Raw genomic sequence first — 18,341 nt, 5'->3', positions numbered from 1 at the left:
ATTTGGTGTAAATTTACATTTCATCTCTAGTAAATTTTTCAACTTCTCATTTTTTTGTACAAGGCCTTTATTAAGGAGTGTCTTGGAGTGCCTTTGGTGTATCTCCATCTTTCCTTAAGTGTTCTAATAGTAAAACCGTGTAGTACTTGTGAGAGGGTCCTTGAAGGTCTTTGGTGCCTTTTAAGCCCTCACATAGGTTTAATTGCTTTCAACGCCTAGTTTATGTTTTCTTGTCTTTAAGATTTCATGCAATTTATGTTTTAAGCAATTTATGTTTTCAGCAATTTAAGTTTTCAAGCAATCTATGTTTTCTTGCCATTTATGTTTTCAAGTATTGATTAATTGTACACTTTAGGCACTTGCTTGTTATTTTTCTTTGAAAAATATCTTTGTGAAAATTGTTTTGTGCAAGGCAAACGTACAAGGGGGTTTAGAGATTTTTACTTGAAGAGGCTTGGTTATTAAGTGGCTCTTTAGTAGCTCACCTCCCTCCATAGTTCAATTTGTACTCTTAGACCTCTAAGTGCCAAGTCTAAGCACTTCAAAAATATTATTTTCTTAAAATCTATTTTTGTGTGAAGAGAAAAATCTTGTTGTTTAAAATTTCTCAACAATCCAACTATAGTGGAAGTGATAGCTCTCCTAAAAGCATTTCTTAATTAACAAAAGAGCTCAAATCACTTAAACTATGGAAGAAGCAAGAGGCCTTTCAAAAAGAGAAGGAGAAAATTGAAAGAGAGGCCAAACTTGCTATCCTAGATGAGAAGTTGGGAATTCTTAAACAAGAAGAAGAAAAATTGAAAGAAGATATGAGAAAACACAAAAGAAGAAGACAAATGAAAATCAAAAGAAAAGAAGAAATAGAAAAAAAGAAAGAACTTTGTGCAAAGAGGAAGAAATATCCTCTAAAGGATTTGTGACTAAAGAGAATTGTTTTAGTACTAAAAATCCTATGAAAAAAATTCTTTATTCATAAAGATCTTAACTCTTGCTCTCATTTTGCCACTAGTCTTGAGGAGGAGATTCATAAATCCATTATTTTTAAAGAAAAAGAGTCTCAACTTCAAGATTTGGTGAAGGAGAAGTGGACTTCACCTAGTTCTACTTCTCATGCTACTTCCTTGGTGGTGCCCAAGGTAGATAGCCTTCTTTTGTGTAGGACTTTTCCTACCTTAGTTGTGTTAATAATGCACCCAATTTATGGAATATATTATTTGTTGGATATAACATATGAACCTTCAAGGTTCCTTGTGACAAATTCTTTTCATAACTATCCAACAAATAATATAATCCAAAATTGTTTAGGAAATTTCTTAGTAGTATTTTCCTTATTTTCTAGGAAATGCCTAGGTTACCACATAGGGTACTTTAGGCAAGATGTTCTAGTTTTTAGGATTGAGTCTCTAGTGTGCTATAGTTTTAGTTTTAGCACATTTTTAGGATTTAGTAATATATCTAGTCTATGTTTAGGAGATGATCCTATTCATTATATTAGAAGGTCTAGTATCATTGATTTCTTTAGGTTCCATGAAAGGATTCCTTCTAGGATATACCTTTCACATTTATTTGTTGAAAATATCACCTCTAATGAATTGTATTATATATTTGTAGGTGTGGCCAATAATCACGAAGACCCTCGAGATTTGAGGTCAAATCCTTTTCAAGAGGGAGGGGATGATAGACTATGGCCAAGGCCAATGAATCCAAGAGGTGATATCTTAAAAGAACCAAGAGGAATGAGATGATATTAAAGACCTTTCATATGTTTGTACATATAGTAGTCTCTTTGTATAGGCTTATTTTTGCCTTTGTATTTGTGAGGCACTTTACTTGCTTTTAACTAGTGATTGTATATTGATTTTAGGGTGGGTTACTTGGAGAGTTTAACTCCATTTAACCTCCTTTGTTGATACATTCATTTTATATTTTTCAGTAGGGAAAAAGGGGTGGCATTTAGCAATGCTTGAGGGTGTGACTAGTAATTGGGCCACAACTGGACCTAGGCAAAATTTTGTATATTAGACTCATTTTGCTCCTAATTTTTCACAGATTTGATTTAGCTAAGTCTCATCATCATATGATGAACCTAACTAAACCAAATCAAATATTTTTGAAATAAATCATGGAGCATTTTTGAGCCTTGGTCGCCTAGCTCATTCCTTTTGTTCTTGGCCAAAATTTCTAGCTTCTCTTACAAGCTTTGAAGCTTGCCTTCCAAGCTTCTAAACCTTAGTAGGTTTGGCTGACCTTACCATGGTTCTTAAGTGAACCACGGTCAAGGTTAGCTTCTCCTACAAGTTTTAGAAACCATGGATGGTTAGCTACACCTTACCATGGTTCCTAGTGAACCATGGTTAAGGTTTGCTTCCTCTACAAGCTACCTCTCCCTATATATTTCTAAATTGCTCATTATACTTGACTTTTTGAGATATGAAATCAGAATTTGACTCAAATTCTCTCCTCTTAAAGTCCTAAATTTCGTGGAGAAACTCTCTCTAAGTTTCTCTCAAAGGTTTCCAACCTTTTAGCTTGTTCAACAAGCTTCATCACTCTTTCATGGAGTAACCGAACCTCCTTGGTGATTCTTCTCCATTGAAGCTTCTTCAAAGGAGTTCCTCATCCAAATTCGTGGTCAACCTCAAGAGTTTAAAGGTCTTGGAATGGAGAACTTGAAGATTCATCAATCTTCTCCAAGTAGTTCCATCAATTAGTGGAGGGTTGGAACTAGAGATGGATGATCTCATGGCTTGTATAGTTATATGACCGATTCAATTTATGTTTTGTGTAGTTGATCATGTATATGAATTTACATATTTCGAGATTATAACCTCAGAAGAAGAATTTATTTTGTTGCTTGATGAATCTATCAGACAAAACTCACTTGTTACTTAATTTGACACACAAAATCCACGTATTAGTACTTCTGTTACTGAAAATTTCATGTTGAACCCAACTAATGCTATACAACTAACTCAATCTGTCATTGTTAATGATGTCATTAGTGATCCTGGAATACTAGAACATTTTTTTTCTTGAAATTACAATGATCAAAAAGATCAATTTTGAATTTGAAAAATCAAAAATAATTTTCTCCAAATTTAAAAAATTAAAAATATATTTAAATCTTATCAATATATCATTTCAAATAGTTTTTTGGTATAGATATCTCTCCATTTCTTTTCTTTCTGATTTTCTATCTTTGGAGTGAACTAATAGTGTATTTGAAAAAGATTATTCTCATTCATTTCATTTGTTTTAATGAAAGAAAAAAATGGTTTGTTAAATAAGCTAGTTATTCAAGACAACAATTTAAATTTGAAAATAGCCATTTCTTTTAAAAAAAAAATACAAGTTGTTTTCTTAAATCTGAAAATTTGAAACTTTTGATTATTTTTCATTAGGATTTTTTCTTCTCAAGCTAACCTATTACAATAAAGATGACTTTTTTTATATCCAAACAAAATTAAATATTTTACATTCAACAATTTACCAAAAAAAAATATTCTAATTATAATCGATTATACATATAATTAATTATTGAAATAAAATAATTTTCATACCTTTCTCAAACACATCCCAAGTCTTTTATGTGTTTTTCCTTATTATCTAATTTTCTTTGTGAGTTCTTGATATTTAACTGATAGGAAATCTTGCTAGCTCTAATGTCTTAACTATTATCAGGAAAAAAAAACGTTATATCCTAGAAAACCTCCTTAAGTATTGTCAAAAAAAAAATACATGTTAAATTCCAGAAAACTTACGCATCACACAAATAATTTTATGTTACAATATGATCACATATTTCGTCATTTTATGTTACAATACTATCACATATCTCATGCTCCATTACTATCACAGATTTCATGTTAATTACTTTTACTCATAGTTATACAAACTCGAGATTTCAAGATAAATCCATTGTGATTTGGTATCGATTATAAAGATGGCCGTTAATAACAATAATATGATAGTGTCCTCTACAAGATATCCATGAGCCAATCAACTTCCCATTGTTGAAAGAAAAACAACTCTTGAAAAAAAAAAAGACATATTAGCATCAAAACTATGTTCCCTTGCACATACAAAATATTTTCCCACTTTATAAAAATATGAATAATCAACACAAAAAAAATCATATACTTCAAAAGGCTAATGAAATTCTCCCCCCTCCAACCAGCACAAGGAAAAAAAAATCACATCTATTAAGTGACCAATCCAACAACCTACTCGGTGAACCATATTACTTTCTCAATTTCTAGTTTTTTTTTTTTTTGTGTAAATTTATTTATACTCTTGCACCTCTCTGCCGAGGAGGTTGATGAGAAGTGCAGTGAGAATGCAGATTCTGGATCCTTTAGATTTTTCATGGATAGCTTCAATGGCTTCCAATTCCTCAACAACATCTTTCATAGAAGGACGTTGTTTAGGGTCCTTTTCTAAGCATTTTAGAGTAAGTTGTACTGCTTGCCATGCTGCCTTGGGTGAATATTGACCATCTATTTTAGCATCCATAATTGTTTTCAACTTTTTCTTGGAAGAAAGAAAAGGCTTGGTCCATTCAACTAGCTTTTGCTGCCCTGTTGGGCGATTTCTATCAAATGCTCTCACGCCTGTCAGTATTTCAAGAAGCACTACACCAAACCCATACACATCACTCTTCACATACAAGTGCCCTGTTGAAATATTCATACAATTCAAAGCAATGTTAGTTTTTGGTGGGTCAAACCATTAGACTACACTATTGCTTATCTTTAATCTACCTTCTCCAACTTCATTCTTCCACAAAGCATTGATTGCTTTAGTATTACAGTAAGGTTTGTTTGGTTCAATCTTAATTAACTACAAAATAATGTCAATGCCCCTTGTTTTCACTTAATTTATTTCTTACTTTCAGAAACAGTCAAAACTTATCTGTACACTTCTTTGAAATCAAGAAGTCAAGTCAAATGACATTTTATTAATTATATGTGAAAATAGTAATGAAAACAAAAAACATTTTGCCAAACCAGACAATTCATTTTTCCCTACATTTTACTTTCATTTCCTTGTTACTTGGCATAGCATCTAAACTTAGCTATATGTATTATGCCTTGTGAGTAATCAATAAAGTCAAAACATACATTTAAAGCTGATTTAATTGTCAATTATGTGCAGATATATTATTTACCTGTTGCAATATATTCTGGAGCAGCATAACCATATGTGCCCACGAACCTGGTAGTTACATGTGACTGTCCTTCAGAAGGTCCCAATTTAGCCGAGCCAAAATCTGAGATTTTTGCATTGTAATTCTGGAAGATACAAAACAATCTGTCATCAAAATCATCCAAGCAACTTCGCATAAAATAAATATCAATTTTGTTTCTTAGAAAAGAGACATCATGGATATTCTCCAACTAGTCAACGGGTCTGGTATTGACAACACTTAGAAAAGAGACAATAGGAACAAAGACATTGCACTTTTTAGTTGATATTCTATTAACAGAGACTAACGACGTGTTTGGGTGGGCATTTGAAAATTTGATTTTTAAATGAAATTGATTGTGAGATTGGTTTTGAAGTACTGTGATTTATATTTGGTGTTTATATTCTAATTTCTAAAAGCCATCTAATAGGAAAACTCGATATAAAATTTGTGAACCAGCACAAAAGCTATGTGCAGTTGTTTTAACTCAAAATTCTACACCTAGAATCAATTCTACACCTAGAATCAATTCCTCAACATGGAACCAAACATGTTAGTATTTACCTAAATTCATGTTAGTTAGTATTTCAACATGATTTTAGATGATCAAACGTGAACCCACACACGCTTTTAAGTTTTCATACCTTTTAAATACAAGTTTGGTTAGTAAAATAAACAATAAGGGTACAAATTCTTAAACTGTCTATTCATCCCAAGTTGTTGATGCTACATTTACTTAGCATAGCTTCCATCTCTTGATACAAGGGAAAAGGTAGACAACAATACAACATAAGAAATCAACCAACAGAAAATAACTGACCCCATCAAGTAGTATATTTGATGGCTTAAAATCTCTGTATATGACTTGTTTTTCGGAGGCGTGCAAGAAAGCTAATCCCCGAGCTGCACCAATGGCTATTTTAAACCGTGTGCTCCAAGAAAGTGGTTCTATGTTGGGATTTCCTGCTTGGAAACATTACAAAGAAAATGAATTAAAATCAAATTCATGAGGAAGAGTTTTCTTTTACCCATTTTAAAAGTGTTCAAGTCATACTTCTGAATAGATGATAATCCAAGCTTCCCTTTGACATGAACTGTACACAAGAAGAAGCTGATCATCGTCCCAACAATAACCCAATAGCTTGACCAGGTTCGGGTGAGAAAGCCTTCCTAAAAAGTTCACTTCTGACTGCATCTTCCAATCAACAGAAAATCATTTTAAACAATCAGATAGCCAGGCTGAATTTGTGCAAACAGTAGAATTTATCACATGAAAGGTACTCTAATTGTGTTGAAGGTTACACTACAATATGCAATTGACAAGTAAAACCACAAGACAGAATGATAAAAAATTTAGCCAAAGAATGCCTAGTTATGCTTTGGCATTACTCTTTTAGTTTTTCTATTTTTTAAAATTTGTTCAACTTAGTCTTTCTCTTGTTAAAATCATTAACATTATTATTTAATTGTGAAAATATACGCACGTTTTCGGTAACAATGTTAAGCTAAGGTCTGTCTGTTATACATGACCTGCCACTCTCGAAAGCCATGTGTAACAAGTCCCACATCGGGGAGGTCTCCTTACCAGGGAGGCCTTATAAGGCGGGAGGTTCTCCAACCTCCTGGGCCGGCTTTTGAGGGATGGTTCCCCTCCTTAGTCTTATGCTCGTTACAATGGTGCTTTCATTGAGAGCCAGCCAAATCGAGAAGGGCTACCCACGGAGGGTTCTGACCATCGGAGGGTTCTGACCGGCAAGGGCCGAGTGAAGTGCCGATGAGTGAAGTACCGTGGAGTGCAGCCATCGAGGACGCTGGCTTTCGAAGGGGGTGGTAATGTAACAAGTCCCACATCGGGGAGGTCTCCTTACCAGGGAGGCCTTATAAGGCGGGAGGTTCTCCAACCTCCTGGGCCGGCTTTTGAGGGATGGTTCCCCTCCTTAGTCTTATGCTCGTTACACCATGCATGCTTTCGGGGTTCAACCTTTTGATGGCAACGGCCATTCCAAAACCAGAGTTGGGTCTGGCAGGGGAGAGGGTCTTCTCATTTAACCATCCCTTGAAAACTTGGCCAAAACAACCCTCACCGACCACTGTGTCAGGGCTAAAATTGTTTGTTGCAGATTTGAGCTCCTCGTAACTGAACACCTTCATGTTCGGCCATTTCAGAATTCGGTCTTCAGTGCTTGGTGAACCTGAAAACAGAGGAATCGAAACCATCATGGAAGAAATCGAATTCGAGGAAACGGGGAACGACCCATGTCGGGTTTTGGGGTGACTTTAGAAAGGGTGGAGAAAAGTTGAAGACTTGCCTGAACATTGACAGAGGTTGGGGGAAGAGGAGTGAGGTGCCGAGGCAGAGGAGAAGCTGAGACCCATGCAACTGTTACTGTGACGAAGCTCTCTTTTGCTTCTCAGATGACTTGACTAACCAAATTGACCCACACAAGATGGCCGGTGGAATTGGTGGGAAATGTGTTCGTCAATTCACAGATGAATATAGATTGTTCACATTTTAATATTTTAAATTGATTTTAGTATCGAGGAAGGGCGATTAATTAAATTTGTAAAAAAAAAAAAAATAGACTATGAATCAAGTATTAAAATAATGTTATTTTAAAATATATTGTGAAAGTGTGATTGTTTAGTTAAGAGCTATCACAAAAATTACCTATGTAAAAGTATAATTGTTTAGTTCAAAATCATCACAAAAATTACTGAGACTTTCTCGTGGCATATGACTTCTTTTACATGTGTAGAAAGGAATAAGCATTAAATGGACGTTTAATATATCTTAAAAAGTAGTATAGAAAAAATTTACAAGAGTTTAACATGGAAATATGCGGTAAAAAAAGAAACGTGGAAAGATAGGAAAAGAAATGTGAAGATAAAGACGAGTATTCTTTATATTAAAGATTAAAAAAACATGTATTTAATAGATGATATTTAAATAAATAATAATTTATAATTTTTATTTAAATATTTATGAAGCTGTCACTAATATTTTATTTTAAGATAAAAGTATTCGAAATTTTTTTTTAAAAAATAATCTTTAAAATTAAAATTGGGTTTAGAAATCAATTACGTGTAGGAAAGATATTAGCACTCTACGACACTCGTAAAAATAATACTTATAATTAATCATACAAAATTACATAACTTTATAAATATTTAATTTACCCCTAAAAATATATTTTGTTATTCTTTTTTATATATAACCTTTATAGATGAAAGGAGAAAAACTTTTTTTGTATTTTAATTAAAAAAAACTTACATAATAATTTAAGCTAATAAATAAATAATCGCTAAACTATCAAAATAACGTTAAAGATAGAATTAACGTTATTAAATTTTTGAAATATTTTATTTTACCAAAAGATAATGATTTTATATATATATATATTTTTTTTATCTTTTTTTATAAATATTTTAGTACAAGAATTTAAGTTAATAAATGACTAACATTAAACCCTACCATTTAAATAATATTACAGATAGAATTGCTATTCAATTAATGTTATTAATAAATATTTTTATTTTATCTTATGCATAAAAACTTATGATAATAAATGACTATTCTATAAACTTTTATAAATTACATGATATTAAAGGTAGAAGAGCTACTCAATTAATATCATTAACTATTAAAAATAAATTATACGTGGAGGATAACTATTTTTTATTTTTATCAAAAAATAGATTTTGCGTAAAGATTCAAGTTAGTAAATGATTAATCAATAAATCTCCACAATAACGTTAAAGATAAAAGTGCTACTCAGTTAACGTTATTGGTTGCAACATATATTTATTCTTTAACATTTTGTCCAAAGATGACAGCTTTTTAAAAAAATTATTTAAAAAAAATTGTATAGGAGAGTTTAAGCTAGCAAAATGACTAATCATTAAACCCATGAAAAAGATAAAATAACTATTCAGTTAATGTTATTAACTACTTTATGATTTTTATTTATTAAAAAAAGCTTTCATTTTTATGTGTTTTATCTATAAATATATATATTTGCTTAGGAATCTAAGATAACAAATGGCTAGTCATTAAACTCTCATAACCAAATAATGTCAAAGATAAAAATGTTATTCAATTAACATTATTAATTCTTATATTTTGAAAGAGTTTTTGATGGAAATTATTTTAATTTATGAGCAAAGTTCATAATAGCAAATGATCGACTATGCTACAAACTTCTATCATTTAAGTAAATATTAAAAGTAAAAATATCACTCAATAAATATTATAAATTACTATATAGATTATAAAATTTTATTTTTTATTTAAAATTCTAAAAACCTAAATGGTCCTATTAATTAAGTAAGAAAATAAAATGTACTCCAACAAGGACGGAGCCAAGGGGGGACCTACGGGTGCCACGGTCCCCCCAACAATTTTAATTTTTTTTTATATACATATATATTACTATATGGCACCCCCTATTTTTAATATAAACTCATATGTATAATTAAATGAATAACCCAACTTTATTATAAATTATATATTATTTATTCTCGGCCCCCCAATATTGAAATCCTGGCTCCGTCTCTGTACTCCAACGTAAATCCATGCTACTGTTTTTTTAACATATTTTCTAATATAGAACTAAGTGAAACAAAATGAAATAATTGAACACGATTGAATTCAAACCAGTGTTTTAAAACCTGGATCGACCCGGCCGGTCGGACCGGTTGGACCGGGAACCGGTGGTCCAGCCGGTCCGAATCTGAAGTTGGATCGGTTATGCAGTCGACCCGTTTCAAACCGGATTGAACCAGTCAATTTTCCGGTTCAACCGGTGAACCGGTGGGTCAAACCGATTCAACCACTTTTTTTTTTTTTTTTAATTTTTTAAGGGACCATAAATCACAAAAATAATAATAAAAATTGAATCTCTTAATGAAAAAGCAAGGAGTCTTATTAAATATAACAATAACTACTTGTTCTAATATATTTGTTTGCAATATATACAACTTAAATAACTTTTATAGTATATTATTAATTTTAAATTATATATTTAATAATTCAATATCTATGTAAATATTACATATATTATTTTGTGATATTAATTGCAAGCATATTATATATGTACATATTATTTATATTTTTAATTTGTATTAATATACTATTTAACATGTAACTTTTTTATGTATTTTTTTTTACAAAATAAAAATAAAAATAATTTTAAATAAGATAGAAAAATTTAAATTTAAAATAAGATATGAATTTATTAAAATTTATAAGTATAAATATATTTAATATGAATATTTTTTAATAAAAATAAATAAAAATCGAGTCATGCGGTTCAACCAGTGACCCACCGGTTCAACCTTTGACCCACTGACCCAATACCTTAACCGATTCGATGACCGGTCCGGTTTTTAAAACTATGATTCAAACTACCCGATTGTTATTCTAATTAACATAATAAAATAAGAAAAAGATTCAATCATTTTGACAAAATTTTACATATTTTTTTTGGAAAACTCAAATGTTAAACCCCTTAACACCAATCCAAGTGAAAAGGGAAATTTCAACACACAATTACATATATAAGCCAGCGATTCAACATATATAAAAGATGAAAAACCAGAAACATAATGAAACAAAAAAGAATGTGTTCCTGTGTTAGGATACACACTTCAATTATCCTTGTTATAGCGGGTCTGATCCTGGGTCTCGGTCTTCTCGTTCCTATTCGGGTAGTCCGATGCGAGGGGGGGTGTGCCTGCAAAGACACTCCAACGCTCAAGTAAGTGCTCGACGTAATAAATGCGGTAGTTGAAAGTTAGTTACATGCCTCGTTGGGGTCCTATTTATAGTGGTTCTTATTGGGCCGTGATTAGGGGTTGGGCCCCGAAAAATTAGGGGGTTAATCCGGTGCATTATGTAAATTAACCTCTCCGTAATCATCCTAGCGTAATTAAGGCGTTTGGCTGAGCACACCGATATGTTATGTTCAAGCCGCAAGTGGTCGGCCTGTTCTAGTGGTCGGCGTGCTCAAGGCTCGGGTGGTCGGACCATTCAGCCGAAGGTTCGGTATTCGGCCCGGTCGGCTGTCATACGGTATACAACCCCCGCAGCATCGAGGATGCAGAAGACGAAGACGGTATAGAGGTGAGGCTGTGGTTTCCGGTGTGGGGGAGTAGGGGTTGGTTCCTACCGCTAGTGGCAATGTGCGTTACCAATGGTCAAGCTCGATATGGCTGCTTTTGAATGATTTCGCCAGTGGTCGGGTTCAAACGTTAAAGGCTATGCCGATACCTTGACAGGACGAAGCGCGTGCCTAGCTAGACCTCAAACGGATGAGAAAGAGACCGAGATCTCATTTAGACGAAGCCTGGACTGAAACCTTGGGTGGGTGAGGTCTACACCGAGGCCTTGAGCAGTTGGGGCCTGCGCCGAGGCCTTGGGTGGATGAGGCCGATCACAGAGGAGTCATTGACTCCTACACCGAGGCCTTGGGTGGATGAGGCCTATACCGAGACCTTGAGACGTTAAAGACTATGCCGAGGCCGTGGCCTTAAGTTGTTGACGCCTATGCCGAGGCCTTGGCCTTGAGCAGTTGGAGCCTACGCCGAGGCCTTGGCCTTGAGCAGTTGGAGCCTACGCCGAGGCCTTGGGTGGGTGAGGCCAATCAGAGGCCTTGAGTCGTTGACGACTACGCCGAGGCCTTGGCCTTGAGCAGGTGGAGCCTACCTCGAGGCCTCGGTGGGTGTGGCTTGCCACATTGGCCCTAGCGGTTACAGGTCCAACGGTTATTAGATATGGATCGTTGGATGATGCAGATCGGACGGTCGCGGTTTGGGGATGTCTTTTCACCTCCCCCATTTACCTTGCCTATAAATAGGGGTTGGGGCGCGTGGAAATTTACTTGCTGTAAATTTCCCGAGCTCTCTCGAAATCAAAATCAAATTCGTCTGAAACCACCGATCAAGCTAAATTTTGTATTCTTTATTTTTAATAATAAATGGATAGGGGTTATTCCTCGGCCAGGAGCTGGACGTCGTCAGAGCCGTTGGGTGCCGCGTCGGATAAAGAGGGGTCGTCTTCAAGTGAAATTTCAAGGTTGCCTGCGTTGCAGTGTGAAGTGGTATTCCCCTCCGATCATGCCATGCAGGATGACAGTGGGGACGAAGTGATTGAGGTATCGCCCCCGGTATCTTTGGCTGTGGCTTTGGCACGAACCACCGAGGTGGATTGCAGAGGCCTAGACCGGGTCGGCCAACAGAGTCAACATGCCGAGACCATTCTCGCCAAAGCGGGCGAGGATGATTTGGAAGAGCTCGGCAACGCACGAGGGAAGTGCGTGGGTGGCCCGAGCACTCGGACAAAAGTGAAGATTGACTACGGCACCGTGGATATGCCGGGATACGAATGGGTGGACGGGGAGGTCGGTATATATTTTTTGAAGTTATCCGACCAAGGTTTATTGGACACGTTCCTGTCTTTGGAGAAGTGTTTTGGGAGTGGGGAAGACGAGTTTCCGCTACTTGCCGAGGCGTGTGAGGACGACGGGTCGGAGACCGATTTTGTGTTTTTGGAGCCGAAAGCCGGGGAGGACGAGTACTTTTACGCTTACATGTGCTGGTTCGAGGACCTTGGCATAAAACTTCCATTTGACGACTTCCAGATGGGGGTGCTCCCGGCACTGAACGTTGCCCCGACCTAACTACATCCGAATGCTTGGGCCGCCATGCAATCATTTCAAAACCTTTGTTGGTGCTTGGGCCTGACACCCCGACTGCTGGCTTTTCTTTACTATTATATATGTCGTCCGAGCAAGCCGGTGAAGTGGGTGTCGCTGGCTCGGGTGCTGAAGCGTGGATTCCTCCGAGCCTTCATTTCCTCTTACAAAGAGTTTAAGAATGGATTCTTCAAGGTTCGCTGGGGGTCGGAGATGAGGAATTGTTTTTATGACTGAGAAGGCTCTCCTCTTTTCCCCTTCTATTGGACGAGGTGCCCGACGCGTTTCGAGGCAATCACTGCGTAAAAGCTCCCTGCCGAGGACAAGGAAATTGTGGAGCTGCTGGACAAACTACCGAAGGATTTTCCTGTCTGAGGCTTGTTGAACATTTTTGAAACGTCCCATTTTGAGATGGCCTTGCTAGGTATGTGTTTTAGGTTTCGGTAGTGTAGCAGTGTTTTGAATTGATGTTAAGACTTATTTTGTTGTAGGTTTAATGGCTGGAGGTAAGCTAGATGTGACCGCTATGCTCGCCAAGAGGGCGAAAGAGGCGAAGGCAAGTGGGAAGGTACAGCCGGCGAGGTCGGCACTGAAGTTGCATCGGGATAAGCCTCCCAACATGATTATCTCTTTGGCTGACGCTAAGAAGAAGGCAGCACTTCTCGGGTGAGGGCTGCCGAGCAAAATATAGAGCTGGAGCGTCCGAGCTCTTCTAGCAAGCGGCCGAAACAACTGTCCTTGGAGCAGTCCGGTTATGGCGCCTTCGCCATTCCAGTTGTTATTGCTGGCTCCAACTTTCTTGCGCCGAACGTGCAGACCGAAAACCTGGTCAGCCTAGACCTGACTACCGGGGGAGGTCTGCAATATTTGGAGGGTATGTCTACAGAGTCCGAGTATAAGCTCTTCTGTGAGCTTAATGCTCGGACCTCCCTCGTCGCCAAGCATATCATGGTGAGGCATGCCGTGTCGGAGGAGAGGATGCAGGGCCGACTCAAGGATGTCGAGGTCACTGTAAAGGAGGCGTTGGCTACTAATGCCAAGGTGACCGAGTCGGCTGAAGAGCTGAAAAGAGCGGCCGATGATTACAGAAGGGAGGTCGACGACCTGAAGTTGGCCGTTCAGAAATTAAAGGTGGAGGTCGCCGCCTCTGTGAGTGAAATTGCCCGGTTGAATGAGACTGCTTCCAAGTTTGAGGCCGCGGCCACCAAGAAGATCCTGGAGCAGCATGATGTCGGGTTTCGGCATGCGGTTCGTCAGGCCTTCTACTATTGTGAGGTTCCGGCTGACTTCGAGTTCGACGTTAGTCAGGACTTCTATGGTGGCAAGTTTATTAGTTACGTCGATTTCCCTCAGGGGGCCGAGCCAGACGAAGAGGCTCCTTGACGAGGTATTTCGACTCGGGCGCCGACGCCGCCAGCAAGAGAGGAGGACCTGATCATTGACGTGGTCGGTGATGGAAATCCTGAGCACTCGGCCGCAGTGTAGGAGGTCAACTTTGGTTGAAGTAGGTTAGGTTAAGGATTTTTGCTTGTTTTTTTATAACCGGGCCGTTAGTGCCTTTTGTTATTTTGGCCATTGGCGCCGGTAGGAAGATGATTTTTTGTAATTAGCCGATTTGATCGGCCATACCTTTAATGAAACTGCAATTTTTACATGTTTATTTACGCGCAATAACGCCTGTATCAACCTGTAGCCGAACTGTACATCCCGCCGAGGAAATAAATTTAACGTTTTTGATGTGAGAGTGCTCGGCCTCGGGGGAAATCGCAATTTGATACGCGGTGGCACGCACGAGTGATCGGGCTTTACATGCTCGGCCCGAGCGGTTTAGGCCTCGGGGTCGACTCATGATTTGATATTTGGTTGGACCGCACAAGAGCGCTCGCGTTAGGAGTACTCGGTTAATGGGTCTCGACCTTGGAGTTGAGATGCGATGACATGCTTACCAGATCGTGATAGTGCTCGGCCCAGGTACATCCTTAGCCGAGGAAGGTACTTGGGAGGGAAACCTGTGGCTCGAGTGCACTTTTGAATGGTTTAGCCGATTGCGGCTTGGCTTCAACGCGTGTCGTAGTGCTCGGCCTAGGTACATCCTTAGCTGAGGAGGGTACTCGGGAGGGAAACCTGTGGCTCAAGTGCACTTTTGAGTGGTTTAGCCGATTGCGGCTCGGCTTTAGTGCGTGTCGTAGTACTCGGCCTAGGTACATCCTTAGCCGAAGAGGGTACTCGGGAGGGAAACCTGTGGCTCAAACGCACTTTTGTGGTTTAGCCGATTACGGCTCGGCTTCAGCGCGTGTCGTAGTGCTCGGCCTAGGTACATCCTTAGCCGAGGAGGGTACTCGGGAGAGGAGGGTACTCGGGAGGGAAACCTACGAGGCGCGAGTGCACTAGTTCGAATGGTCGGCCCTACATGAGCGTGACCTAAACGTGTATGCATAGTTAAATAGGAAATGAAATAACAATATTCAAAATGTGTTGTATTAATGAAGTGCCTCGTTAAAATCCTTGCCGACCCAAAACCCTCCTTAGGGAAAAAAGAGTGGCCAAGGAAAAGAGTGCACTATTACATAAGCTGTAATACATCTTTATGTGCGTTGAGTTCCAAGTCCTAGGGATAGGCTCTCCTGACAGGTATTCTAGCTTGAACGCTTCATTGTTTAGGTTGTGTCGGATTCGGAAAGGTCCGTCCCAATTCGGGGCAAACTTTCATTGTCTCGGATCTTTTCGTGCCTCGCCTATGGCTCTCCATACAAGGTCTCCCTCTCGGAGCTCTCTAGGCTTCACCTTACTGTCGAATCTTCTCTTGTAGCATTGCTTGGTGGCCTCAGCCACGACTTGTGCTCGGTCTCAAACGTCTTCCACAACGTCCAGGTTTACTCAGAGCTCGGCTTCGTTATTTGGCTCGTCGAAGTGGGCTCGGCGAAATGAAGGCTCCCCAATTTCTACCAGGATCATTGCGTCGGACCCATAGACTAAGCGAAAGGGGGTTTCTTGTGTGGTCGACTAGGGTGTGCACCTGTAGGCCCACAACACCTCAGGCAATTGCTCGGCCCGTGCTCCTTTTACTTCTCCTAGCCGCTTCTTCAACTCTGTTAAAATGACCTTATTGGCGGACTCCGCCTGACCATTCGTTTGTGGGTGTTCGATCGATGTGACTTTGTGTTGTATTCCCAGGCCGGCTAGGAATTCGTTGACTTTTCGGTCGATGAATTGAAGGCCGTTGTCGGTCACCAGGGTATATGGAACGCCGAATCGGGTAATGATATTCTTCCACAAGAATTTCTAGACTTGATGAGCCGAGATGCATGCCAAGGGCTCAGCTTCAATCCATTTAGTAAAAAGATCGACGACGACGATGAGGAACTTGCATTGCCCCTTGGCAACCAGGAAGGGTCCAAGTATGTCGACCCCCCATTTGGCGAACGACCATGCAAGAGGAATGCAATGTAGCTGCTCGACCGGTTGGTGGATTAAGTTGTTGTGCTTCTGGCACGACTGACACTTCTTCACAAACGTTGCATAGTCGGTGTTCATGGTCGGCCAATAGTACCCGGCTCGTAAAAGTTTGGAGACGGTCGTTCTCGCTCCAGAGTACATTCCACAAATACCCTCGTGGACTTCTCGCACCACGTGATCAGCCTCGGTGGGATCTAGGCATTTGAGTAACGGAGGAGAGAAGCCACGCTTGTATAGTAGACCGGCGATGACAACATATCTGCTGGCCTGTGTTCTCAATCGTTTTGCATTTGCAGGGTCGGCTGGTGCGACGCCATTCGTGAGGAATGCCCTGATTTCAGATCGCCAGTTCGTGGGGTCGCTCAGGCCGGGGTTATCGAGATCAACACTTGCAATCACTTCCGCTTCGACGCTAGGTTGGTCAATTTCTTGTTGAATGATGGTTCTTAGTTGGCCTGGCTTCTTGGTCGCGGCCAGCCTAGCCAACTGGTCGGCTTGGGTGTTGTCTTCGAGCGGGATGTGCTCGACCAACACCTCTTGGAAGTTTGCCTTCAACTTTTGATAGGCATGGTAGTACTTCATCATGTTGTGGTCCTTTACTTGGAAGTTACCGCCCACTTGCTCAGCCACAACCTTGGAGTCTATTAGGCACTTGATTTTCGATGCGCCCATGTCTTCGGCCAGCCTTAATCCGGCCAACAGGGTTTCATCCTCGGCTTGGTTGTTTGAGGCCTTGAACCGGAACCTCAAGGATTGTTCTAAAGTTATCCCCTTGGGTTCCTCTAGAATTACTCCTGCCCCACTCCCCTGGCAGTTTGAGGAGCCGTCCACACGGAGGATCCACCAATGTTCTTCGAAGTGACCATGTGGGTGTAGTTCGTTCACGAAGTCGGCTAGGAACTGGGATTTGATCGGTCCCCTCGGCTTGAAAGTAATATCGAATTGTGACAATTCAAGGGACCAAGCCATCATCCTCCCGGCTAACTCGGGTTTACCTATGACCTTCGAGATTGGGCAATCAGTGTGTACAATGACTCGGTGGCTCTGGAAGTAATGCCGTAGGCGTCGGAAAGTGTGTACCAAGCCTAGGGCCACCTTTTCTATTAGTTGGTACCGGGTTTTGGGGTCCTGAAGTAGTCGGCTAACAAAGTATATGGGGACTTGGCTGCCCTCCCTTTCCTGTACCAGAACCGAGCTGATCGCTTCTTCAGAGACGGCCAAGTACACTTCAAGTGGGCGTGAGGGGTCGGGTCGCGTGAGGATCGGCGGTGACGCCAAGGTTGTCTTCAGTTCTGTAAAAGCTCCTTCACACGTTTCGTTCCACGAGAAGGCCGAGGCCTTCCGCAGGAGGTTCGTCATCGGGCTGATCTTGTCGGCTAGGCGAGGGAGGAACCGGGACAATGCACTAACCTTCCGGACAACCGTTGCATTTCCTTGAGATTGCTCGGACTCCGCATGTCTAAGACTGCTCGACATTTATCTCGATTTGCCTCTATTCCTCTAGTCGATAGCATAAATCCCAAAAATTTTCCTCCTTTGACTCTGAAAGTGCACTTTTCGGGGTTGAGCCTCATGTTATGCTTGCGTAACTCTCCGAAGATTTCGGCCAGGTCTGTTAGGTGGTCGGCCACCGAGTTGGATTTCACCACCATGTCGTCTACATAGATTTCAATGTTGCGCCCTATCTGCCCGTCAAACACCTTATCCATTAGCCTTTGGTAGGTCGCTCCGACATTTTTCAGTTTGAATGGCATTACTTTGTAACAGAAGTTGGCGTTCTCGGTGATGAACACCGTCTTTTCCTCGTCGGCCGGGTGCATCTTTATCTGGTTGTAGCCGGAGTAGGCATCGAGGAAACTAAAGATGGAGTGCCCAGACGCGCCGTCCACCAGTCGGTCAATGCAAGGGAGTGGATAAGCGTCTTTGGGGCAGGCCTTGTTGAGGTCGGTATAGTTGGTGCACATTCTCCACTTCCCACTCGACTTTTTGACTAAGACCACATTGGCTAG

The 18,341-nt window shown here is 39.7% G+C and overlaps 1 protein-coding gene and 1 pseudogene across 2 annotated transcripts; both read right to left on the bottom strand.

Annotated features, from left to right (window-relative positions):
• Positions 1-3,991: 3,991 nt before the first annotated feature.
• Positions 3,992-7,757, bottom strand: LOC145958324 (putative serine/threonine-protein kinase PIX13; annotated as a pseudogene). The gene is made up of 7 exons (XR_014434061.1): positions 7,495-7,757; positions 7,135-7,377; positions 6,716-6,723; positions 6,240-6,374; positions 6,006-6,148; positions 5,168-5,291; positions 3,992-4,673 (listed from the first exon to the last, which is right to left on the bottom strand). The product of XR_014434061.1 is annotated as a putative serine/threonine-protein kinase PIX13 (transcript).
• Positions 7,758-16,158: 8,401 nt separating this feature from the next.
• LOC145958030 (uncharacterized) lies at positions 16,159-17,691 on the bottom strand. Its single transcript, XM_083074482.1, has one exon. It carries the CDS (start codon positions 17,689-17,691, stop codon positions 16,159-16,161), a length of 1,533 nt encoding a protein of 510 aa, XP_082930608.1.
• Positions 17,692-18,341: the final 650 nt, after the last annotated feature.

Source organism: Cajanus cajan, chromosome 5 (genome assembly GCF_000230855.2).
Source record: "Cajanus cajan strain Asha chromosome 5, NIPB_CcT2T_4, whole genome shotgun sequence".
Lineage (NCBI taxonomy): Eukaryota > Viridiplantae > Streptophyta > Magnoliopsida > Fabales > Fabaceae > Cajanus > Cajanus cajan.
Note: the sequence above shows the minus strand (reverse complement) of the source record. Positions and strands in the feature narration are given on the sequence as shown.